Here is a 22,259-nt window from a genome sequence, read left to right as displayed (position 1 = left end):
TTCTCACCCATGTGATCACAGACAATAGCTGCAGTGCACTGGAACCTACTCACAGTGTCACACATCTAAATTTCATACTTTATCTTAAAATTTACTACATAACCTACAGTTAGGCAAACTGTGCAGGTTAAACTTCAGTCAATGATTCAGTAACCAGATGTCTATTCTTGCCAGCAGAAGAAATTAGAGCAATCAGCAATTTAAAGTTGGCGACACCTATCACATGGATAAAAGGGAAAACCCAGTTCACAAGGCTCCCACCATTGCAGGGTCTAGGGAGGGTTAGATGTACACAGCCTTACCTCCCCATGAGGAGAGGTTGTTTCCTTGTTTCGAACCAGTGACCTCCAGGTCACAAGGGAGCCGTAGCGCCAAACAGTAAATGTAAATGTAAAAGCAGAATATTACAGAATTTAATCTTCAATAACTACTCAATTTACTTATGCATGACTATCAAAACTTCAGTGCTACATATGATTATTAGGGTCACATTAGATAATTAAGAATAAGCACAACAGAGTTTTATATATATATATATATATATATATATATATATATATATATAATTGCATAAAAAGCATTCAAAAGGGGAACGCGTCCCTTCAAACTACACAAGGCCAAACAGGAACTCTATACCCTCAACAAATCCAAAAACTCTACAAGCTTATCCATGGATTTACAATTTTTCGACATACATCTAAGGTTCGGGGAACAGATTTGATGGCCCAAATTGCGGTTCATCTCAAAAGAATAACTATCTTCAGTTGAAAATGTCTGGGGAAAGAATTAAGAATAAGAAAATTAATTAATTAATTAACGGAAACGAAGCAGTTACAGAAACTCCTAGTTGAAATCTACCACAGATACTTCCATATGTAGGTCATATATGAAGCACATATACTCCTACAATAAGCGCTCTTCTCTGTATTGTGTTCTTATCAAATTTTCTATATTCCTCAGATGCTCGTGATAAAATCTCCGATACTTCCTAAAGATACCCATAATTAAAAAATAAAATTCTTATTTCGAAAACATATACATATTACAAAAAAAAATATTCCAGGACACATACTTGACGCATATCGTACATCAAATTTAACTTTTCCAAATATAATACAACAGTATAATTGTTAGGAAAAATAACAAGGTTCCAAATACTTGGGCTTTCCTAAAGAAACAAACAATTATTGATGTAATGAACACATCATATCTAATTTAGTCCAAAGTTTGTATTCATGCAACACTACTCTTAGCTTATTTATCATAATTTTTATTTGAGAATGTTAGTCATAATATATTTCACATGACAAATAATTATTATTTTAAATTTACACACATGAATACATACATATATATAATAATTTCTATGCAAATCTACATAAAAATATATACACACATACTGACATACATTGATGTGTCCTCGCTGTATCCATATCAAAAAAATTGCCAAATCGATGTGCATAGATCATGTCATATCTATGGCCATGCGGCCCATGCTTCATAAGAAATTATGTTGCGTTTAGTGTGCAGGAATGGAATGGAATGGAATGCCCATTCCAACCATTCCTTTGTTTGGTAGGCAATTTAAAGTGGGAATGGTCATTCCTGAGAATGAAAATCCATTCCACAACTAAACCTATGAAATAGCCATTCCATTCCCAAGTAATTTTTTTTAAAAAAATCAACTTTCCAAAAAAACCCTCGTGTTCCAAGTCCAAAAACAACAATTACCTTTCACCACAACCACCTCCGCCTTTCACCACCACCGCCACCGACTTTCACCATTGCCCACCGCCTTCCAACACCACCACCTACAGCACTACCACTTTCCACCTCCACCACCATCCACCGCTGCCGCTGCCACCATTTATTTTTAAAAAAATTATAAAAGAATGTCATTTTGTTGATTTAATTTATTTGTTCCTAAGAGGGATATTTTGGAGAACTCAATTTGAAATTTATTTCATTCTAAATTTTAAATTGGTCCAACCAAACACTAGAATGGTTATTATCATTCCATTCCTACACATTTCATATTTACAACAAAACAACACAATGAGAATGGTCATTCTATTCCATTCCCATTCTCATTCCATTCCCACTTGCATTCCATTCCATTCCTGCACACCAAACGCAGCATTAGAACTTGTAATGCTACTGTTAGGACTACCAATTGCCCAAAATGCTTAAGCTGTTTAAAAAAAAAAAAAAAAAAAAAAAAGGGGCCCAACATATCGAGCTCCAACACACACTCTCACGTGCAAGCCGTCTTACATGTAGCTACACAAACAAACCAAACCAAGATCTTAGCAAGTGCAAACCAAAGTGGGAAACAAATGCAAAGATGGAGAGGTGAACCCAGGACCTCCTAACCAAAGCTCTTATATCATGGCAATCACCATCTACTCCAAAAGCTTAATAAGATGTTAGAGAGAGTGTAACTTAATGATTTATATCCTCAAACAGTTACCATCAAACCAATTAGCTTACCATCAAGATACCTAGAATTGCTTCAGAAAAATGATATATGGACCTTTTATTGGCCCCTCAATAGTACCGTACCTTCGGGAACATATTCCCATAACATAAAATTAATTTCCAAAATAAAAGCAAAAAAAAAAAAGATTAAAAAAATTTGATGCACATCAATATTGCACAGAGCATCTAGAAATGCAACAAAACCACATACCTTGCCCACTTTGTAAAATTTCTTTTGTTCCTGTCATTAGATGGGCCAAGAACTTAGAACGTGCAGGATCATTTGTGAACAAAGAACGTCTTACAGATGCTAGCCGCACCAAGCACTCCAATGTCTAGACATAAAATATATACATATAATTAAGAATGTCATAAATAAAAATAAAAAAAATAAGGGTTGAAAACAGCCCACTCATAAATGATAAATAACGATGCATCCAAAAATTAAAAATATGAACTAGCCTGCTACAAATTTTACAATGAAAATAATTGAAGAAAATATAGAATACTTCAAATAAGCACATGAAAACAATAGCTAATATCAGGCAACAAAATATCAATAATTACAAACATGTTTACATAAGGAAAAACCAAGATGTAACTGCATAAGGAAAACAATAAACATAAACACAACCCAATTAAAAAGCATGGAGATTTCAATATAAATAATTAAGCACAAAAGCAATATGAAGAGAGCACAAAATAATAATAATAATAATAATAATAATTAATAAATAAAAACACCAGATTCACCAGGTGATATGCAATGTAAGGAAGATGCCACCAAAATATATTTAACCCTACTATTAAAATTAGCCAGCAGAGAACTCTGTTTCCTTCTAGTTAAACTTCTTGAATTCCCTGTCATTGGAAAAGGGCGGTTGGTATGCCTACAAACCACAAAACCAACACCTAATCAATATTCTAATTTATTTTGTTTTAAACACCACAAACTCATTCATTAAGCATTAGATTTATCGCACGATACATCTGAGCTTAACAGAATATTGATAACTAGCCTGATACCCAAGACATCTAAAGGAAAACGTTTATGTATTTCACCTATAGGAATGAAAATTTTCAGCCCATTTAAATATTCGGGTTTACCGGTTTAGGCTGCATTATTACCAAAATGCCATACGATTGCCAAAGCAAGTGCTGCTTGGAACACTTGTACCAGCTGCTTACAAAGTTATCAATTGCTTTGGCAATGCACACCTAAAGCATCGTGGTTTTTAACCTTGGCTAAAAAGTGAAGCATTTAACTGATCCAAAATTATTAATATGCCACAAGTCCAAGCCTCGAAGAGAGATGCTTCAAAACTCAGATGCCAAACGGTGAAAATATCAGTGATAGATGTGTGTGCAATCCATTTAGGAAAATCATTTTAAGAAGCATATTTAAAAGGAGAAAAGCTAATACAACTCAAGGACAAAAGCATTAAACGAATGAAAAACAAAGAGGGCAAAACATTGATATTTCCAAAGCCCCCCCCCCCCCAAAAAAAAAAAAAAAGAGAAGCGAAAAATACCCCACAAAACCCTCACAAAAAACACCCCACAAAACTAAATAAATAAAACCACCAATCCCATCGTTTTCAAGGTTTCCAAAAGAACGCGATCAAAGATAAACTCCATTCTACCTTTTATACAAATGTATTGTGTTCTCTCAACCCAGTATTCGTACATAATTCCAACGAGGAATAATTAGATATCAGTTTCAGAAAAACGTGAGAGGGAGGGAGAAGAAATCAGACCTCAATCAGATTGAATCAAAACTATTGACGCCCAAGCAACACCAGGCAAGTGAATTCTTTAGCCCACTTTCATATATGGTTTTATTACTGAAAAACTAATTTTCATTTGAGCAGCCTCATAGATCTTAAATATGCATGCATAAATCCCTGTGTGTATATATCTCTTTAAATTTAAATTCTTAGGTCATCAGGACTTATGTTGGCGAATTCCTTTCAAAATTTCAGAATCTATTTTTTTATTTTAGCTTTTGGTTAGCATTTTCAAATGTTAGTTTAGTTGTGTTACCTCAGTCCAAGGTTTGTGTTACCTCAGTCCAAGGGCAGAAACAGAAATTAAAACTATATTCAAGGGCAAGAGGTAATTACAACTCTCAACTATGCATTCAACCATTAGACTTCATCCTCTTAGCAATCATTCAATTAGGGTTTCTCAGATTTCATGTTTTGATTCATTAAAATCCTTTTGAAATGCACAAAAGTGTTCATAAGAAATCTTGCTTTCACAAGGACAAGGCATTTCAACTGATTGATGCATCAATCAAATGCCATTGGCCATGTGTCGATCCATGACACTTGTATCAATCGATTGAGACTTCCAAATTTTAGTTTCCAAATAAAATACAATCTCTCTTTAAATAATCTTTACAGTTCATGAGTCTCTAAAATCTACATAAAAGCCTTAGCCTCATAAAAGCATTCAAGCTTATTCAAATCCAGGGCATAGATATTTTGAGCATATCGAGGGCATCCAATCAAGCTCCTATTGCTAAATTTTGCTTCTTTCATATGTCGTCATTGCATCTACATGGTGAGTGAATGGTGTGAGTGTTGATAATCTAATTTTCTACGCTAATGGAGTAAAGAACACCGAAGTGCAACCTACACAACAAACACAAGCTTGGACGACTAGTTATGGAGATCGAAATGTTGAAGGAAAAGCGAATTTTGTGAGGCGCTGATTTGTTGGCTGACAGTGACAAGACTTGAGTGGAGAGTTTTGCTTAAATCAAGAGGGGTTTGGGAATCCGAAGGCTGGACGTGTTCAACAAGGCTTTGTGGGTAAGTGGCTTTGGAGATTTGGGAATGAGAGGTCCAAGCTTTGGAGGCGTGTCATTTCCTATCAATACGGGGAGAGAGATGGAGGGTGGCAGTCTAAGGAGGTGAGATCCCCAGCAGATATGGACTCTTGGAAACTCATCCGAAGGGGGTGGGATGAGTTCTCCAAAGCATTCGGTTCAAGGTACAGAGTGGAAGGAATCTTAGATTTTGGGAGGACCGTGAGGTGACTTGGCTTTAGCTCGTAGGTTTCCTCGTCTCTTCAGGATTGATGTGAATAGACATGCTGTGATTGCTGACTATTATCATCTCGAAAACGGGAGGGTGACTTGGGATGTGCAATTCCCTAGACAATTCCATGATTGGGAACTTATCGAGGCTATGATTTATTGCCAGGTGGTGGTCAAGATGGGCATGGATGAGATGGTGTGGGTGGACTCCTCTACAGGAGCGTTTGAGGTTTCTACAACAGTTTATTGGAGCTTCCTAGCCCCTCCTTCCCTTGGAAAGCTGTTTGGAGGACGAAAGCTCCCTTGAAGGTGGTCTTCTTCTCGTGGACTGCTGCCCTAGGAGGTATCCTTACTCTTGACAACCTTAGAAGGAGACGTCAGATTGTGGTTAATTGGTGCAGCATGGGTATAAAGTCGGGTGAATCTATGAACCATCTATTCCTTCATTGCTTGGTGGCAAGGGATGTTTGGTCTATGTTTTTGGCTGCTTTGGGTTTTCCAAAATCCACGGTAGACATGTTAGAGACTTGGAAAGGGTGTATAGTGGAGCCTTGAAGGCTACTCCCCTATATATTTGGTGGGGTTTGTGGAGCGAGGGGAATAGGAGATCCTTTGAGGGAGAGGAATCTCCTATTTGGTCTCTTAAATACAATATCCTATCTTATTTATTCTTTTGGGTCAATGGGCGGAATTGTAATTCGATGGATCGCCTTTTGGATTTTGTGGATAGCCTAAAGTTACAGTGTCGTCATGAACGACTTCTGTTTTCTTGGGGAGCGCTCCCCTTTTGGGTGCCTTTAATGAAATCTTACTTCTTAAAAGAAAAATTGTCTAACTTAAGAGGAAGCTAAGGGATTTCCAGAGTTTGGGAATCTCAGTAACTAAATATATACTTCTTTCTCATAGTGGACTCCATTTGCTTGGACTAGATCCATGGTTTTTACCCTTGGTTTTCCACATAAAAATTTGTGTGTTCATGTGAGTAACTGATTGCTTTACATTTGTGCTTTCACATGATTTCAATCATAATGAATGGGTTTATTTACTTGCTTTCTAGTTGATTAGCTTTTGAATTTCAGTTTTATTCATTGAAATTGAAATTTTCGTTAATAGTTAATTAAGCTATCGCCTTAGACAAAGCGGAATGGAAACATAGGATTCACGTAGCCCCAAGTCGTTGGGAAAAAGACTTCTTGTTGTTGTGCTAGTTATAGTGTTTTTTTACAAGCGTTGTTGTAGTGATAGTTAATCATGGATTTTTGAGGGGGAGGAATCTTCCATTGGGGTGCTGAAATTTACTATTATTAGTTGTATTTTAGTTGGGTGATGGGGAGAAATTGTACATCTTTAGACGAAATCATGATTTTTTGGGTTCCTTGGGTCCCTAGGACCTTTCTTTGTACAGCTTTCGGGATGTGTTCCTCATTTGAATGCTCTAAAATATACTCTCTATTTATAAAAAATAAAAAATGTTATAGTTAATCAAGCAAACAAGACCTATTCACTCCCCCTTCTAGGTCTAGATCAATGCCTTGTGCGAACTCTATAACAAAGCCTATGGTTAGGCCCCATATATTCCTCATGAATGATTTTTTTTTTTTTTTATAAGTAATAATTAAATAAAAAGGCGTTCAAGAGGAGAACGCGTCCCTTATACAAAAGTGGAACCGGGGTCTAAGGCCCCAAAGAATCCAAAAAAATGATTAAATCATCGGAAGAGAAATAGGACTTCCTCTTCACGTAACTAAAAAGAGAGCTAATGATATGAAGTTTCAGCGTTGCCTTGGACAACTCTTTCCCTTCGAACATTCTACTATTCCTCTCCTTCCATATGCACCACCAAACACAATGTGGGACAATTCTCCAATAATCGCGTACACCCACTTCTCACACGACATCCTCTGCAAGCATGAATCAAATCCTTAGAAGAATGAGGCATTACCTAACACATACCAAACAAACCAAAAATAAGATTCCAACAGTCGCTCGCCATGGGGCAATGCATGAGAATATGATCAACTGACTCACCGTCTTGTTTGCATAGGCAACACCAAGTAACAAAACAGTTACCCCTTTTCCTTAAATTTCAATCGCCAGGATCTTACCCCATACAGCGGTCCATACAAAGAATGCCACCCTAGTTGGAGCCATAGAACGCCAAATGGTCTTCCACGGAAAATCAATGATATCAAAATTAGATAGATATAAGAATAAGGAACGAACTTCGAAGTGACCATGGGAAGAGGGAATCCACGTCAAATCATCACTACCTCTGCCAACTGCCTCCTGTCAATACAGCAAATCCAGAAAAACACATACCTCGTCCAACTCCCAATCCTGAAAAGAACGCCGAAAGTGCACGTCCCACGTAATCCCACTACTATCAAGCCAATAACAATCAGCTACGTAGGCATGTCTATCAACTGCAATACTGTATAATCTGGGAAATGTACAAGATAAAGGCTGGTCACCACACCAAAGATCCTCCCAGAAACGAACACATCTGCCATCACGAACTTTGAATCTGATGTGAGAAGAGAAAGCATCCCATTCCTTCCGAATGGATTTCCACGCCCCAACTCCTCCCACGAGAGAAATCGGACGGGTAGACCAACCACCACTCTCTTCCCCATACCGGCATGAAACTAGCCTTCGCCAAGGGCGATGTCTTTCCCTCCCATACCTCTACAGCAATTTACCCAAGAGAGCTTGATTAAAGGGAACCAATCTTCTGATACCAAGACCACCCAACTTCATGGGCTTGCAAACTTGTTCCCATCTGACAAGGTGATACTTAAACTCATCGCCCCTTCCACCCCAAAGGAAATCCCTTTGAATTTTTTCAATCCTAGCAGAGCATGGAATTTAGAACATAGATAAAAAATATGTGGGAAGGCTCAATAAAGTGCTTTTTATAAGAGTAACTCCCCCGCCCCCCCCCCCCCCCCCCCCCCCCCCACCACCACAAAGACAAGTATTGCTTCTTCCATCCTACCAATCTCTTCGCATACCTATCAATCACAGGGTCCCAACTCCCCACTGTCCTAGAGGAAACACCTAAGGGCAAACCCAAATACAAAATGGGAAAAGAACTCACCCTACACCCAAGGACTGCAGCCGAAAAGGAGATATCCTAAACATCCCCTACCAGGACAAGCACGCTTTTAGCCACGTTAACCTTCAAACCAAAAACCACCTGAAAACAGGCCAAGATGCACCTCAAATATCTAAGTTAAGACACAGTAGCATCACAGAAAACCAGGGTGTCATCCGGAAAAAGTAAATGAGAGATTTCCATCTGATGGACTAGATCTCTTCCCACCATAAAGCCCTTAATAAGACCAAGATCCTCTTCCCTCCGCATAAGTCTGCTTAAGCCCATCATACCAATAAGAATAAGGAAAGATGACAAGGATCTCCTTGTCTTAAACCCGAAGTGCACCCAAAGAAACCAGCAAGAGACCCGTTCACAAGAACAGAGAACTTGACAGACTAAGGACATGTCTCAATCCATTCCTCCATTTACTTCCAAACCCCATTCTCTGTAGCAAAAATAGAAGGAAAATTCTAAGTGGATGTATCGACCAATGTTTGACTTTTCTTTCTTCTCTCTCTTCTCTTTTTGACGTCAGAGTCTTCCACTCCGGCATCCACCGTTTTTTGCCTGTCACTGTTTCTCCGTTCTCTGGCAAGGAATCGTGACATGCATCGTTCCTATCTTAGCGTTGCGACCCTACCATGTCTTAATCTTCACGGGGAAATCAAAAGCTGCTCTATAGGCAATGATCTGGTTTATCGGGTTGATCATCAAAGCATTCAGGAGCGCGAATCTGTATTGCGATCATGCCTTGTTGGTCGCTTTAACAGAGACGTGGGGTGTCTTGAAGGGATTGAGGCATGGGCGTCGAAAACTTGGAAGGTCTCATGTGGGGTGAAAGTATCTCCTTTACCTGATGATCTACTTTTGTTCAGGTTTCCTTCAGAGGCTGAGGCCTTAAGGGTGTTGGATGAAGGAAGGAAAAGATTGGGTGATGCTTTATTATCCATCGATATTTGGTACTTCGCCGCCGGCTGTTCTGCTGTAAAAGATCGAGTCATACGTCGGGTGATCCTGTTCGGTTTACCCGTCCATCTCTGGTGCAACAAGCTTTTTGAAGCAATTGGGAATTTACGTGGTGGATTCCGAGGAGTTGAGGCGGATGTTTCGGTTTGTGGACAGCGAATTCTTCTCTATGTATCTGTCGGGAAAGTGTTGCCGGAGTACGTTTTTGTTGAGGACCAACGAGTGGCTTACAGGGTCAACTTAATCGAGGAAATAACACCTCGTATCCTTCCGAAATCTTACTATGGCGTTGAGGAGTCACATATCCCGGCTGTTGCAAATGGAGGAAATCGCCAGAAAGCACAGATCTACCATGGAGTCGAAGGAGAGAGATGTCTGCCTATGCACGCGCCTGAAGCGCGTCGAGGGGCCAATCAAGTCCTTAGTCATCGCCATATGTTCCCTCGTAATATCCGCGCTAACGGTTACCAACCACGTGGCAAAGATTGTGTTCTTAATGGAGTCTTTACTGCTGTGAATTCTAATGGGCTTAGGCGTGGAACTGAATTGGGCTACGGGCCTATATCGTCATCTGGGTTGCTTGTTCAACACGGCCCACAGGAGCTGCAGAAGGCTGGTCATCGAAGGCCTCTTTATTTTAATAACAAGCCCAGCCCAAAGTCCACTGGACCAAACGGGAGAAATATGGAGAGAAAGGTCTTAAGGGGGCCCAGAAATAAAGTTTTAGTTTCTTTTATCAACCCCAAGCCCAGCTCACTTACCTCTAAAGGAGTCACTTTCAGAGGCCTGAAGATAAATCTGCAATTTTCTGGAACTCTCCGGAAAAGAGAAAATGGTTGAAATTTTCTGGTGTAGCGACTGGTGGTGGTCCTGTCGAATTGGGTTCTCGCCATTTTCAATGTTGTGCAGATTTCTCATCGTCATCTTTCTCTAAAACTTCCCAGCCGAAAGGAAGAACTGTTAGGTCTTCGTCCCGGGACCCCAACAGAAAACGTCAAGGAGTTAGATGGTCTCGAAAAGAGAAGCAGAAGTGGACCTCTACCAGTGATCCAGGTACGCCATCAGTTTCACATCCTCAGAATTTTAATGTCCCATCCTCTTCTTCTACCCCTTCTTGTGTGCTGAGGAGTGCCGGTGTTAGGCCGGAATTAGAGAAGAGTAGTGAGCTGATTGTCACGAATGATGGAACTGATTCTGGGTTGAATACGGAAGGTATGAAGGAGAGTGAGACTGTCGCTCCTAGGCAGATGAAAATTGCTGATTGTGCTGTTCAGAAACTATCTGAAGGGATTACAGTATGTGTGGGCAGAGACCTCCACTTCCAGCTGTCCAATGAAGAGGCTGTAGCTTTATTTAAAGAGCTTCGACTAAGTGTCGCTCTGAAAGGTCTTAATTGCTTGCCTCACACAGAGAATGATAGGACTGACTTTGTTTCAGATTCTGATTCTTTTTACGATAATGATAAGGAGCTGGAAGAGGAAGTGCTTGATGATCTGGGTTCTATTCAACAGGTATGCTCCAATGAGCTTACACCTTGGGTGGAGAAGAATTCTGAAATCTTACAGGAGACACCACTAGCTATGGTGCGACCCGACGAACAGGGTGTTGATATTGGGAAAGATTGGGTAGTTAACAACATTGGAGTCACTAGTAAGCTTCTGGGAGTCTCTTCACAGGGTAATGATGTCCAGACATTATCTATCCTTCATACAATTGTGGAAGGGAGAGAAGTTGCAGTGACTAACGAAGTTATTAACACGAAGCCTTTATCATCTTTGAAAGGAGTACAGGAGATAAAGAATCTCATTTCTGAAGTCAACTACGAAGGCAAAGGAGGAGTGGTGAAGGAAAGGGGAAAAACCAGGAGCAGGAGTCTCAAGAAGGGTGGAGGGGAGATAATTTATCTGGTTTTCAATGAAGCTACGAATCATTTCATGGAATGTTCGTGGTCTTAATGATCCGAACAAGGGAAGGGTGGTGAAGGTAGCTTTAAGGAAGTGGGGTGCCCAGCTGGTTTGCTTACAAGAAACCAAGTTGGCATCCATTACTGACAGGGAGGTTAAGAGTTTGTGGGGAGGAAGGTTTGTGGAATGCTATAGGATCTTTGGGTGGGATATTAGTTATGTGGAATAGTATATGGTTAACTCGAACGGATGTATGGATGGGAAGATTCTCTTTATCTTGCATGTTTAAGATGGAAGAGGACAACTTCAAGTGGGTTTTTACCGGAGTCTATGGACCGGTTGTTGATGATGTTCGACCTATCTTTTGGGAGGAGCTTCGCCATGTCCAAGGACTATGGTCTTTCCCTTGGTGCCTGGGAGGGGATTTCAATGCTGTTAGATCCCCGTCAGAGAGGTCTACAAGGGGAAGAACATCTCTGGAAATGGATCAATTTTCTGATTTTATTGATGAGCATCTTCTTGTTGATTTACCAATGGAAGGAGCAGCTTATACTTGGTCTAATGGTAGGGATCCAGTAACTCTATCAAGGCTGGACAGATTTTTAATTTCTGGGGATTGGGAAGAGAAGTTCCTGGATGTTGTTCAAGCGGTGTTAGAAAGGGTCACTTCCGACCATGTGCCTTTGGTTTTGGATTGCGGGGGTTTATGCTCTTAAAGATCCCCGTTTAGATTCGAGAATATGTGGTTGCGTGCAGATGATTTCCAAGGCAAAGTCAGTTCTTGGTGGGAAGGAGTCACTTCTTCAGGCTCGCCCAGTTTCACAATTGCAAAGAAGTTAAGGGCTCTCAAATTAGCTCTTAAGCAGTGGAACAAGGATGTCTTCAGGAATTTGAAATGGAGGAAGAATAGAGTACTTGCTGAATTTTCAGAGATTGATCGTCTTGAGGAGGCCGGAAGGGATATGGAATCTCTACGTTCCAGGAGAATCTCTTGTCAGGCGGTATTTGCCGAGATTGCTAGTATGGAGGAGATCTCGTGGCGACAAAAATCCCGGGCTCTTTGGTTAAAGGAAGGTGATCGGAACACAAAATTCTTCCATCGATTAGCTAACGCTCATAGGAGGAGTAATCATATTGGAAGAATTCGGGTGGATGGTGAGGAGTTGTGGAGAGAGGAAGAGGTGCGTAACGGTATTGCTCCCTTTTATCAGAAGCTTTACACAGAGCCTTTAGATTGGAGGCCCAAACTTGATGATCTCCATTTTGAGGCTATTTCTGAGCTTGATAGAGGTAGGATTGAGAATCCTTTCACTGAAGAAGTTCTTAAAGCTCTCTCAAGCTGTAATGGGGACAAAGCTCCGGGACCTGATGGCTTCACTATGCGATTTCTGATGGAAAGTTGGGCGGTTGTAAGAAATGAGGTAATGGGTACTTTTCAGGAGTTTCATTCTTTTGGCGTCTTTGAGAAATCGCTTAATGCTTCATTCATTGCCCTTATTCCAAAAAAGGGAGGTGCTTCAAATATAAAGGATTTTCGTCCTATTAGTTTGGTGGGCTGCATTTACAAACTCATTGCTAAGGTGCTCGCTTTAAGGATGAAGGAAGTTATGGATGGAATTATTTCGGATTCCCAGAACGCTTTCGTTGGCGGACGACAAATTCTTGATTCAGTTCTTATTGCTGGCGAATGTGTGGATTCCAGATTGCGGAGTGGTATTCCTGGAGTTCTATGCAAACTTGACATTGAGAAAGCATATGATCATGTGAATTGGAGTTTCCTACTCTATTTGTTACAAAGAATGGGGTTTGGAAGTAAATGGAGGAAATGGATTGAGACCTGTCTTGCATCTGTCAAGTTTTCAGTTCTTGTGAATGGCTCTCCTGCCGGTTTCTTTGGTTGCTCTAGAGGTATAAGACAAGGTGATCCTTTGTCATCTTTCCTTTTTCTTGTTGTTATGGAGGGGTTAAGTAGACTGATGCATAGGGCAGAGGACCTTGGTTTTATTAAGGGTTTCAGAGTGGGTAGAGATTTAGACCATCAAATGGAGATTTCCCATTTACTCTTTGCAGATGACACCCTGGTTTTCTGTGATGCTGATGTGTCTCAGCTTCGACACTTGAGGTGTGTTCTGACTTGTTTTCAGGCAGTTTCCGGGCTAAAGGTCAATGTGACAAAGAGTGTGCTTGTCCTAGTAGGGAATGTTCCGGATATTTCCTCTTTAGCTGCAGTCCTTGGATGCAGAGTGAGCTCATTCCCTATTCCTTATTTGCGTTTGCCCCTAAAGGTCTCTTCTAGCTTAGTGGGGAGTTGGGATTCTGTGATTGACAGGTGCGCGAAGGGATTAGCAGGTTGGAAGAAGCAATACTTGTCAAAAGGGGGTAAAGTTACTCTTATAAAGAGCACCTTGTCGAGCCTTCCCACTTATTTTCTCTCTATGTTCCAAATCCCTTGTTCCATTGCAGACAGGATTGAAAAAATTCAAAGGGATTTCCTTTGGGGTGGTAAGGGCGATGAGTTCAAGTACCACCTTGTCAAATGGGAGGATGTTTGTAAGCCTGTGAAATTGGGTGGACTTGGTATAAGACGTTTAGTTCCTTTCAATCAAGCTCTCTTAGGTAAGTGGTTATGGAGATTTGGGAGGGAAAGACATCGACCATGGCGCAGGCTAGTCTCTTGTCGGTTTGGCGAAGAGGCTGGAGGTTGGTCTACGCGTCCGGTTACCCTAGCGGGAGGAGTAGGGATGTGGAAGGCTATTCGAAAAGGGTGGGATGTTTTTTCGGCTCATATTAGATTCAAACTCCATGACGAACGTTGCATTCGGTTTTGGGAAGATCTCTGGTGTGGGAATCAGTCACTTTCTCGTACTTTTCCAAGACTATATAGTATTGCCATTAATAAACACGCCTACATAGTCGATTGCTATCGGCTTAATAGCAGCGGGATTATATGGGATGTGCATTTTCGGCGCTCTTTTCAGGATTGGGAGATGGACGAGGTATGTGTTTTTTTGGATCTTCTGTATCGACAGGAGGGCGTTGGCCGAGGTAATGATGTTTTAAGTTTGGTTCCCTCTTCTCATGGTCGTTTCGAAGTTAGATCTTTGTTCTTATGTTTGTCAAATTTTGTTAATCGAGACTTCCCGTGGAAAACTATTTGGCGGTCTATGGCTCTAACTAGGGTGGCTTTCTTTGTTTGGACTGCTGTGTGGGAAAAGATTCTGACAATTGATAATTTGAGAAAAAGGGGCAATTGTATAGTTAATCGCTGTTGTCTATGCAAGGATGGCGAAGAGTCCGTTAACCACCTCCTTTTGCATTGCACTGTGGCGATTGACTGTTGGAATCTTATTGTTGGGTTGTTTGGCATGTGTTGGGTTATGCCACGATCTACTAAGGAATTGATTCATATTTAGAAAAGTTGTCGAGTGAGAAGAGACATTCGCGAGTTCTGGAGAATTGTACCACATTGCGTATGGTGGTGCATTTGGAAAGAGAGAAACAGCAGAATGTTTGAAGGGAAAGAGTCGCCTACGGAAACGGTCAAACTTTACATTCTTCGTTCTCTCTTCAATTATGTGAAGAGGAGCTTTTGTTCTTCTTCATATGATTTAATTACTTTTCTGGATTCTTTGGGGCCTTAGCTCCGGTTCCACTTTTGTAATTGGGACGCATTCTCCTTTTGAACACCTTTTTTAATATTATTTTTACTTATCAAAAAAAAAAAAATAGAAGGAAATTCCAATTCACATGATCATACGCTTTCTCAATGTGAAGTTTGCATAAGACTCCGGGAACACCACTTCGCAATCTAGAATCCACACATTCGCCTGCAATAAGAACTGAATCAAGAATTTGTCATCCTCCTACAAAAGCATTCTGAGAATCCAAAATAATCCCATCCATCACTTCCCTCATCCTAAGAGCAAGAACCTTAGCCATGAGCTTGTAGATACAACCCACTAGGCTAATTGGTCTAAAGTCTTTAATGTCAGAAGCACCTCATTTTCCTTTTCTTAGGAACAAGGGCAATGAATGAGGCATTTAGCAACTTTTCAAAGGCGACAGTAAAATGAAACTCCTTAAATGTACCCATCACCTTGTTTCTCACAACCACCCAGCTTTCCATCAGAAACCGTATAGTAAACCCATCAGGCCCCGGAGCTTTGTCCCCGTTACAACTTGATAAAGCCTTTAGAACTTCATCTTCAGTAAAAGGAATCTCAAGCCCCTCTCTATCCAACTCAGAAATAGTCTCAAAATGGAGACATCAAGTTTAGGTCTCCAAGCTAGCGGCTCGGTATAAAGCTTCTGATAAGCGATCCCATTTCGCACCTCTTCCTCCCTCCACAACTCCACACCTTCCACCCAAATTCGTCCTATGTGATTACTCCTTCTCTGAGCATTAGCGAGTCTGTGAAAAAAATTTGTGTTACGATCTCCCTCCTTTAGCCAAAGAGCTTGAGATTTTTGTCGCCACGACATCTCCTCCATACTAGCAATCTTAGCAAGTACTGCAGGAGGCTCTTCTAGAACGTAATAACTCCACATCCCCACCCGCCTCTTCAAGACGATCAATCTCAGAAAAATCAACAAGGACTCTATTCTTCCTCCATTCAAGATTCCCGAAAACATCCTTATTCCACTTCTTAAGATCAAATTTGAGATCCCTTAACTTCTTAGCTAATGTGAAGCTAGGCAAACCTGTAACAAAAGCTCCCTCCCACCAAAACTGAACTTTCCCTTGGAAGTCCTCCGCTCTAAGCCACACATTCTCAAATCGTAACGGGGAACTTTGAGAACACAAACCCCTGCAATCCAAAACCAAAGGAACATGATCAGATGTGACCTTTGCTAAAACCGCTTGAACGACATCCGGGAATTTCTCTTCCCACTCCCCAGAAATCAAAAATCGATCCAGCATTGAAAAAGTGACTGGGTCCCTGCCATTTGACCATGTATAGGTTGCGCCTTCCATTGGTAAATCAATGAGAAGATGCTCGTCAATGAAGTCAGAAAACTGATCCATTTCAGAAGACCTCCTTCCACCTGTCGACCTTTCTGATGGGAATCTAACAGAATTGAAATCCCCACCCAAACACCAAGGAAGAGACCACAGTCCTTGAACATGGCAAAGCTCCTCCCAGAAAAAAGGTCGATCATTCTCAACAACCGGTCCATAGACCCTAGTAAAGACCCATCTAAAATTGTCCTCTTCCAACTTGAACTCGCAGGACACAGAGAATCTCCCCACCCACACGTCCATCCTAGACAACCATCTACAATCCCACATAACTAAAATTCCGCCCGAAGTACATGTAGCATTCAAGGCCTCCCATTCCACAAACCTTCCTCCCCACAAACTCCTAACCACCCCATCAGAAATGGATGCCAACTTGGTTTCTTGCAAACAAACAACCTGGGCCCCCCACTTCCTTAAAGCTACCTTTACCACCCTCCTTTTATTTGGATCGTTGAGACCATGAACATTCCAAGTAATAATTCGTAGCTTCATTAAGAACCAGATAAGATAATCTCCCCTCCTCCCTTCCTTGCACTCTTACTTCTAGTCCTTCCCCTCTCCCTCACTGCCCCTTTCTTCCCTTCATAATTGACGTAAGAGATTAGATTCTTGATCTCCTGTGCCACTTTCCAAGACGATAAAGGCCTCGTGTTCACAACCTCATCAATCACTGCAACCTCTCTTCCTTCCACTATTGCTTGAAGAATGGATGGTGTCTGGTCACTGTTCCCCTCTGATGAAACACCCAACAACTCACTAGTAGCTACTATATTTTCGACCACCCAATCCTTTCCCAAATCTGCATCTGTTCCAGAACTACCAGGTCGCACGACAACCAATGGTTCCTCCACTATCACGTCAGAATAGTCATTCTCCAGCCAAGGGACAAACTCATTGGAGTTAACCTATTGGATGGAAACCAGATCAGTAGTCACCTCCTCTTCACTATCTCTTCCTAACTCAAGCGGCTCTGTCATCAAATCAGAATCTGTAGTATAGTCTCCCATTCCATTACTCACGAATTTGACTAACTCATTCTCCTCGGCCCCTACAGGTGGCAAGCAATTAAGGCCTTTCAAGGCTACATATAGGCAGAGTTCTTTGAGCAGAGCCATAGCTGACTCATTAGACAGCTAAAAATGGAGATCTCTCCCCACACAAACTATAACCCCCTCTGGTGAGTCCTGAACTACACAATCAGCTTGGTCAACATGCCCAGAAGAAACAAACCCGGAGGCAACCTTCCTTTCCGTAACCAGACCATGCTCAACTTCAGGTGCCGAAGGCACAACTGATAACAAACAGCTCCTCTGTTGCCATCTCAACATCACTTCTCACCACCACACAAGGAGTATAAGAGGGAGAAGGAGTAGTACGAGAGCTCCGGGGGTGAAGAACAGAGAACATACCTGGGTCATTAGTAGAGGTCCACTTTTGTTTGTCTTTTCTTGACCATCTATTAACATGGCGATGTCTATGAGAGTCCCGAGATGAATGATTTATATTAACATACCAAAAGACTAGATGCTAATATTTGTATGTGGCCATTGGATATCTAAATATGTTTATAAGTTTAAATCAAATAGACTGTGTGAGTGTATTACATAACAATATGCATACACACATAACTTTATATTAGATATCAATTAACACAAGAACATATCTATAGAGATCTAAACTAGTATATAGTGATTGGTAATTAATTCACTGGTGGGTTGGTTACATATGAAATGTACTAATCGGATAAAAACTCAGCCCGTATACATCGGAGAAACGGTGGTTTCCAGACCAAAATATGAGCAATTTGTTTTGTCTTGATGCAAATTTTATATCATTAGACTCGTCTTGGAAAATAGAATAGAAGGCAAATTTCGGTTTTGTTTCGATTTCAGAAGTGGTTCCAAATGTTGTAAGTTTGCAGGAAAAGGAAACCCAGATATGAACATGAACAAACCAGTAAGTCAGTAACGAAACCCAGATATGAACATGACCAAACCAGTAACTCCAAGACCATTTTTTTTTTTTTTTGATAAATAAAGATGTCTTAGAAAGCGTTCAAAAAGGGAACGCATCCCGGAAGCTACACAAAGTCGAAAAGCCAAAAGGGACCCACAGAACCCAAAAAAATCCTCTATGGATGTACAACATCTCCCCATAACCCAACAAAAAAGAGAGCTAACAATAAGAGATTTTAAAGCCCCAATAGAAGACTCCTCTCCATCAAAGGATCTTCAATTCCACTCCTTCCATAAACACCACCAAATGCGAAGGGTCGCCACCCTCCAAAATGTGTCCTCCTCCTCAAATTATCACAGAAGCACCACTGTCCAACAAAGAATGCAACCTTTAGAGGGGCCTTGGTGCACCACACAGCCTTCCAAGGAAAAGATTCCCTGATTCTGAAAGCTTCCGAAAGATGGAACAAACATCAAACCTCCCCTGGGGAGAAGGATCCATACCAAAGAATCAACCTTCCCCACAGCAAACTCCTGACAATACACCACAGAAAACAGCTCAAAAACGTCACCAAGCTCCCAGTCCTCAAGATGCCTCACAAAGCACACATCCCAGGTCAACCTCCCGCCATCAAGGTGATAGCAATCAGCAACAAAGCATATCTATCTGAAGCAATCCTAAATAGCCTGGGAAAAGTGCACGCCAGCTTACGATCCCCACACCAACGGTCCTCCCAAAATCGGATGAAAGTGCCCCCATGCGGCTTGAATCGAATATGTTTAGAAAACTCATCCCACACCTTCCTGGTGAATTTCTAAACACCCACCCCACCTGGGATCCTCAACTCAAGGGGACACCACCCACCCCTCTCCTCCCCCTAGATACAACTGATATGTCAAGATCAAGATAATCATCATCATCATCATCATCCTTGCCTTTATTCCATGTGGATAGGGTCGGCTACATTAATTCTCTTTCCATTCTTTCCTATTATACACCATGTCTTCTCTTAAATTTAAGTTTTTTAAGTCGTTTTTAATTACTTCATCCCGTGTAAACTTTGGTAGGCATCTTCGTCGCTTACCTTCTAAATGAAACAACTCTTCCTCTTTTAATAGGTGCATCATCGGGTCTACATTGACCATACCACCTAAGTCTATTTTCCCTAGCTTTATCATTTATAGGTGCCATACCTAATGTTTCCCTCACATGTTCATTATTTATCTTACCTCTTCTAGTAATTCTATCATCCAACGTAGCAACCTCACTTCCGCTACATGAATGCGTTGTATTTGTGTCTTTTTCAATGCCCAACACACAGCTCCATATAATATTGCCGTCCTAATAATTGTCTGATAGAATTTTCCTTTCAATTATTTGGTATTCATTTGTCACAAAGGATACCACTAGCTTGCCTCCTTTTTGTCGACCCGGCTCCAATCCTACTTACCACATCACCATCTTTCTCCCCATCTTCTTTGTAGTATTGATCGTAAGTAACGGAAATAATTCTTTTGAATAACTCTTTGGTCTTCTGTACTTTATCAAATTTAAATGTCATATATTCCATTTTAGTTTTACTAATTCTTAGGCCCCTTGATTCTAATGCCTTTCTCCATATTTTTAATTTTGTTGCTAAGGCTTCCTTAGAAGTATCTACTAGAACTATGTCATCTGCAAATAACATACACCATGGGATGTTTTCTAAAATATCTTTCGTTATTTCGTCTAGTATTATAGTAAATAGGTATGGACTCAACACCAATCCTTAGTGTAATCCCACCTTTAGGAAAGTCACTAATTTCCCGCATGTAGTAACGTCAACTCTAGTCAATGTCTCATAATAAGATTTATAAGCTTTATAGGTACTTGTTTTCCTTGTAAAGCCCACCAAATTATGTCCCTTGGCACTCATCATGTCTTATCTAAATCTATGAAAACCATATGCAAGTCTTTTTGTTTACTCCTATATTCTCCTAAAAATTGTCTTATTAAGTTTTGGTTTCCATTGTGGATCTACCTGGCATAAATCCAATTTGATTACCATATATTGATGTTTCTTTCCTAATATTTGCTCTATTATTCTTTCCCACAATTTCATTGTAGGACTCATTAATTTAATTCCTCTATAATTTCCGCAATTTTTTATATCCTCTTTATTTTTATAAATTGGTACTATTGTGCTTTTCCTCCACTCACTTGGCATCGTTTCTTCTCTAAGAATTTTGTTAAACAACTTTGTTAACCATTCAATGCCTATCTTTCCTAAAATTCTCCAAGCCTCTATAGTTATGTTATCTGGTCCAACGGCCTTATTATTACCCATCTTTTTAAGTGTGTCCTCTACATCCTTATTATGATAGATCAAGATAAACATTTAAAATTTCAGATCATTCTGAGACCATTTGATTGGCCAATTCAATGACGAAAATTGGCTGAAAATAGTCAGAGAACCAGATCTGAAAAATGGCCGAAGCAGCAACTTAAGGACAAAAATACGACCCGACCGCAGTTTCTGTTTATACAATGTTTAAACCATTAGATTAGTCATGCATCATAGAATAATCATCTAAAATTTCATGGCATTCTGAGGATGTTTGGCAGTTCAAATAGATGGAGAAAATTGGAAGAAAATCACATGCCACACTGAGCTAACTGCACATATGGTCTGATTTTAGAAGGTTAGTTGAAGGGTCAAGTTATACATGGGGAAGGTTCTGTTTTCTTTATCCTTTCAAGTAAACTCACACACACATTTAGTTGAAGGGTCAAATTATATATCAGGAAGAAAATCTACTAACTGCAATTGATATGTAAAGGTACAAACAAGGTTTCAAGCTCATAATATTATGTCTTCCGATATCAGATGAATGGTAAAAATGTGCACAAGGCTATAGTTAATAGGATATAACGTAGAAATGAGAGAGGAAGGGGGAGGGAATAAAGAGGGGTGGTATGCGAATTAAACAGCATCAGAAAGGAATTTAGGGGAAAAAAGGAACTTATTTAGTGAATGGCGTGAACAATGCCGTCAAGTTAAATCATAGATAAACTAAGGGATTAGGGCATCGCAATCAGATTTTCTTGAAGGATTCCAATATGAAATGGAGCTTTTCTTTCTTAGAAAACTAAAAAGCATAGCTACATGAAGCTGGCCAACACAATGCTGCTCTCAGATTTGCTAGGTTTCAGGTTTCAAGGAAAGAGACGAACTCAGAGAAGGAGAGGAATTCTCTGTGATGGGGCTTGAAGGTCTCTCTTTTTGTTCTCCCACCAATTTTTTAATACTATCCTTGGAAGGTTCTTGAATTACATAAAAATGGCTAAACAACGTATAATTTACATGCAATCTAGAACACCACAAAAGCATAATCCACCCAGAAAACCTCAACCTGAAACGTGTGGAATTACTCCAAAATAAACAGATATACAGATTTTAAGGCTCATTGTACAGTATTTCAGCCAAACAGAAATAGTATCAATAACTAAAGGTCTTGCACATTCCCAACCGCAAAAAGTGAAATATGTACATATATAAACATAAACATAACATTACTAACCTCCTTTGAAAGCGGGGGCTTTGTGATTGCATAGTAATCAAAAAATATCTGTAGCGTTGAAGGATCCTCTAAAACTGGCCTCCAGGAAGATGGTATCTGTACAATCACCACAAAACTAGATTATTTAACACAGTGAAGCACCAGGTACCAATGGGGAAAACCTTCACATCGCTAAATTATTTATTATCTTAGATATATATATAAATAGAAGTATGTACCTATGCAAGTAAGAATG

The 22,259-nt window shown here is 40.3% G+C and overlaps 1 protein-coding gene across 3 annotated transcripts in view; it reads right to left on the bottom strand.

Moving 5' to 3' along the window:
* Window positions 1-22,259, bottom strand: part of LOC132300582 (uncharacterized) — a 94,797-nt gene that overhangs the window by 61,017 nt on the left and 11,521 nt on the right. For all 3 annotated transcript variants that reach the window (XM_059797737.1, XM_059797740.1, XM_059797739.1), the window contains exons 9-10: window positions 22,025-22,120; window positions 2,690-2,813 (exon numbers count right to left, since the gene is read on the bottom strand). In XM_059797737.1, coding sequence (XP_059653720.1) covers window positions 2,690-2,813; window positions 22,025-22,120 — 220 coding nt within the window. The remainder of the gene's footprint in view (window positions 1-2,689; window positions 2,814-22,024; window positions 22,121-22,259) is intronic.

The sequence above is a fragment of the Cornus florida genome, unplaced genomic scaffold (assembly GCF_030987335.1).
Source record: "Cornus florida cultivar Cherokee Brave unplaced genomic scaffold, ASM3098733v1 CherokeeBrave_3.0.0_Hap2_Chr03, whole genome shotgun sequence".
Taxonomy (NCBI): domain Eukaryota; kingdom Viridiplantae; phylum Streptophyta; class Magnoliopsida; order Cornales; family Cornaceae; genus Cornus; species Cornus florida.
The sequence above is the reverse complement of the archived record's forward strand: the minus strand, read 5'-3'. Positions and strand labels throughout refer to the sequence as shown.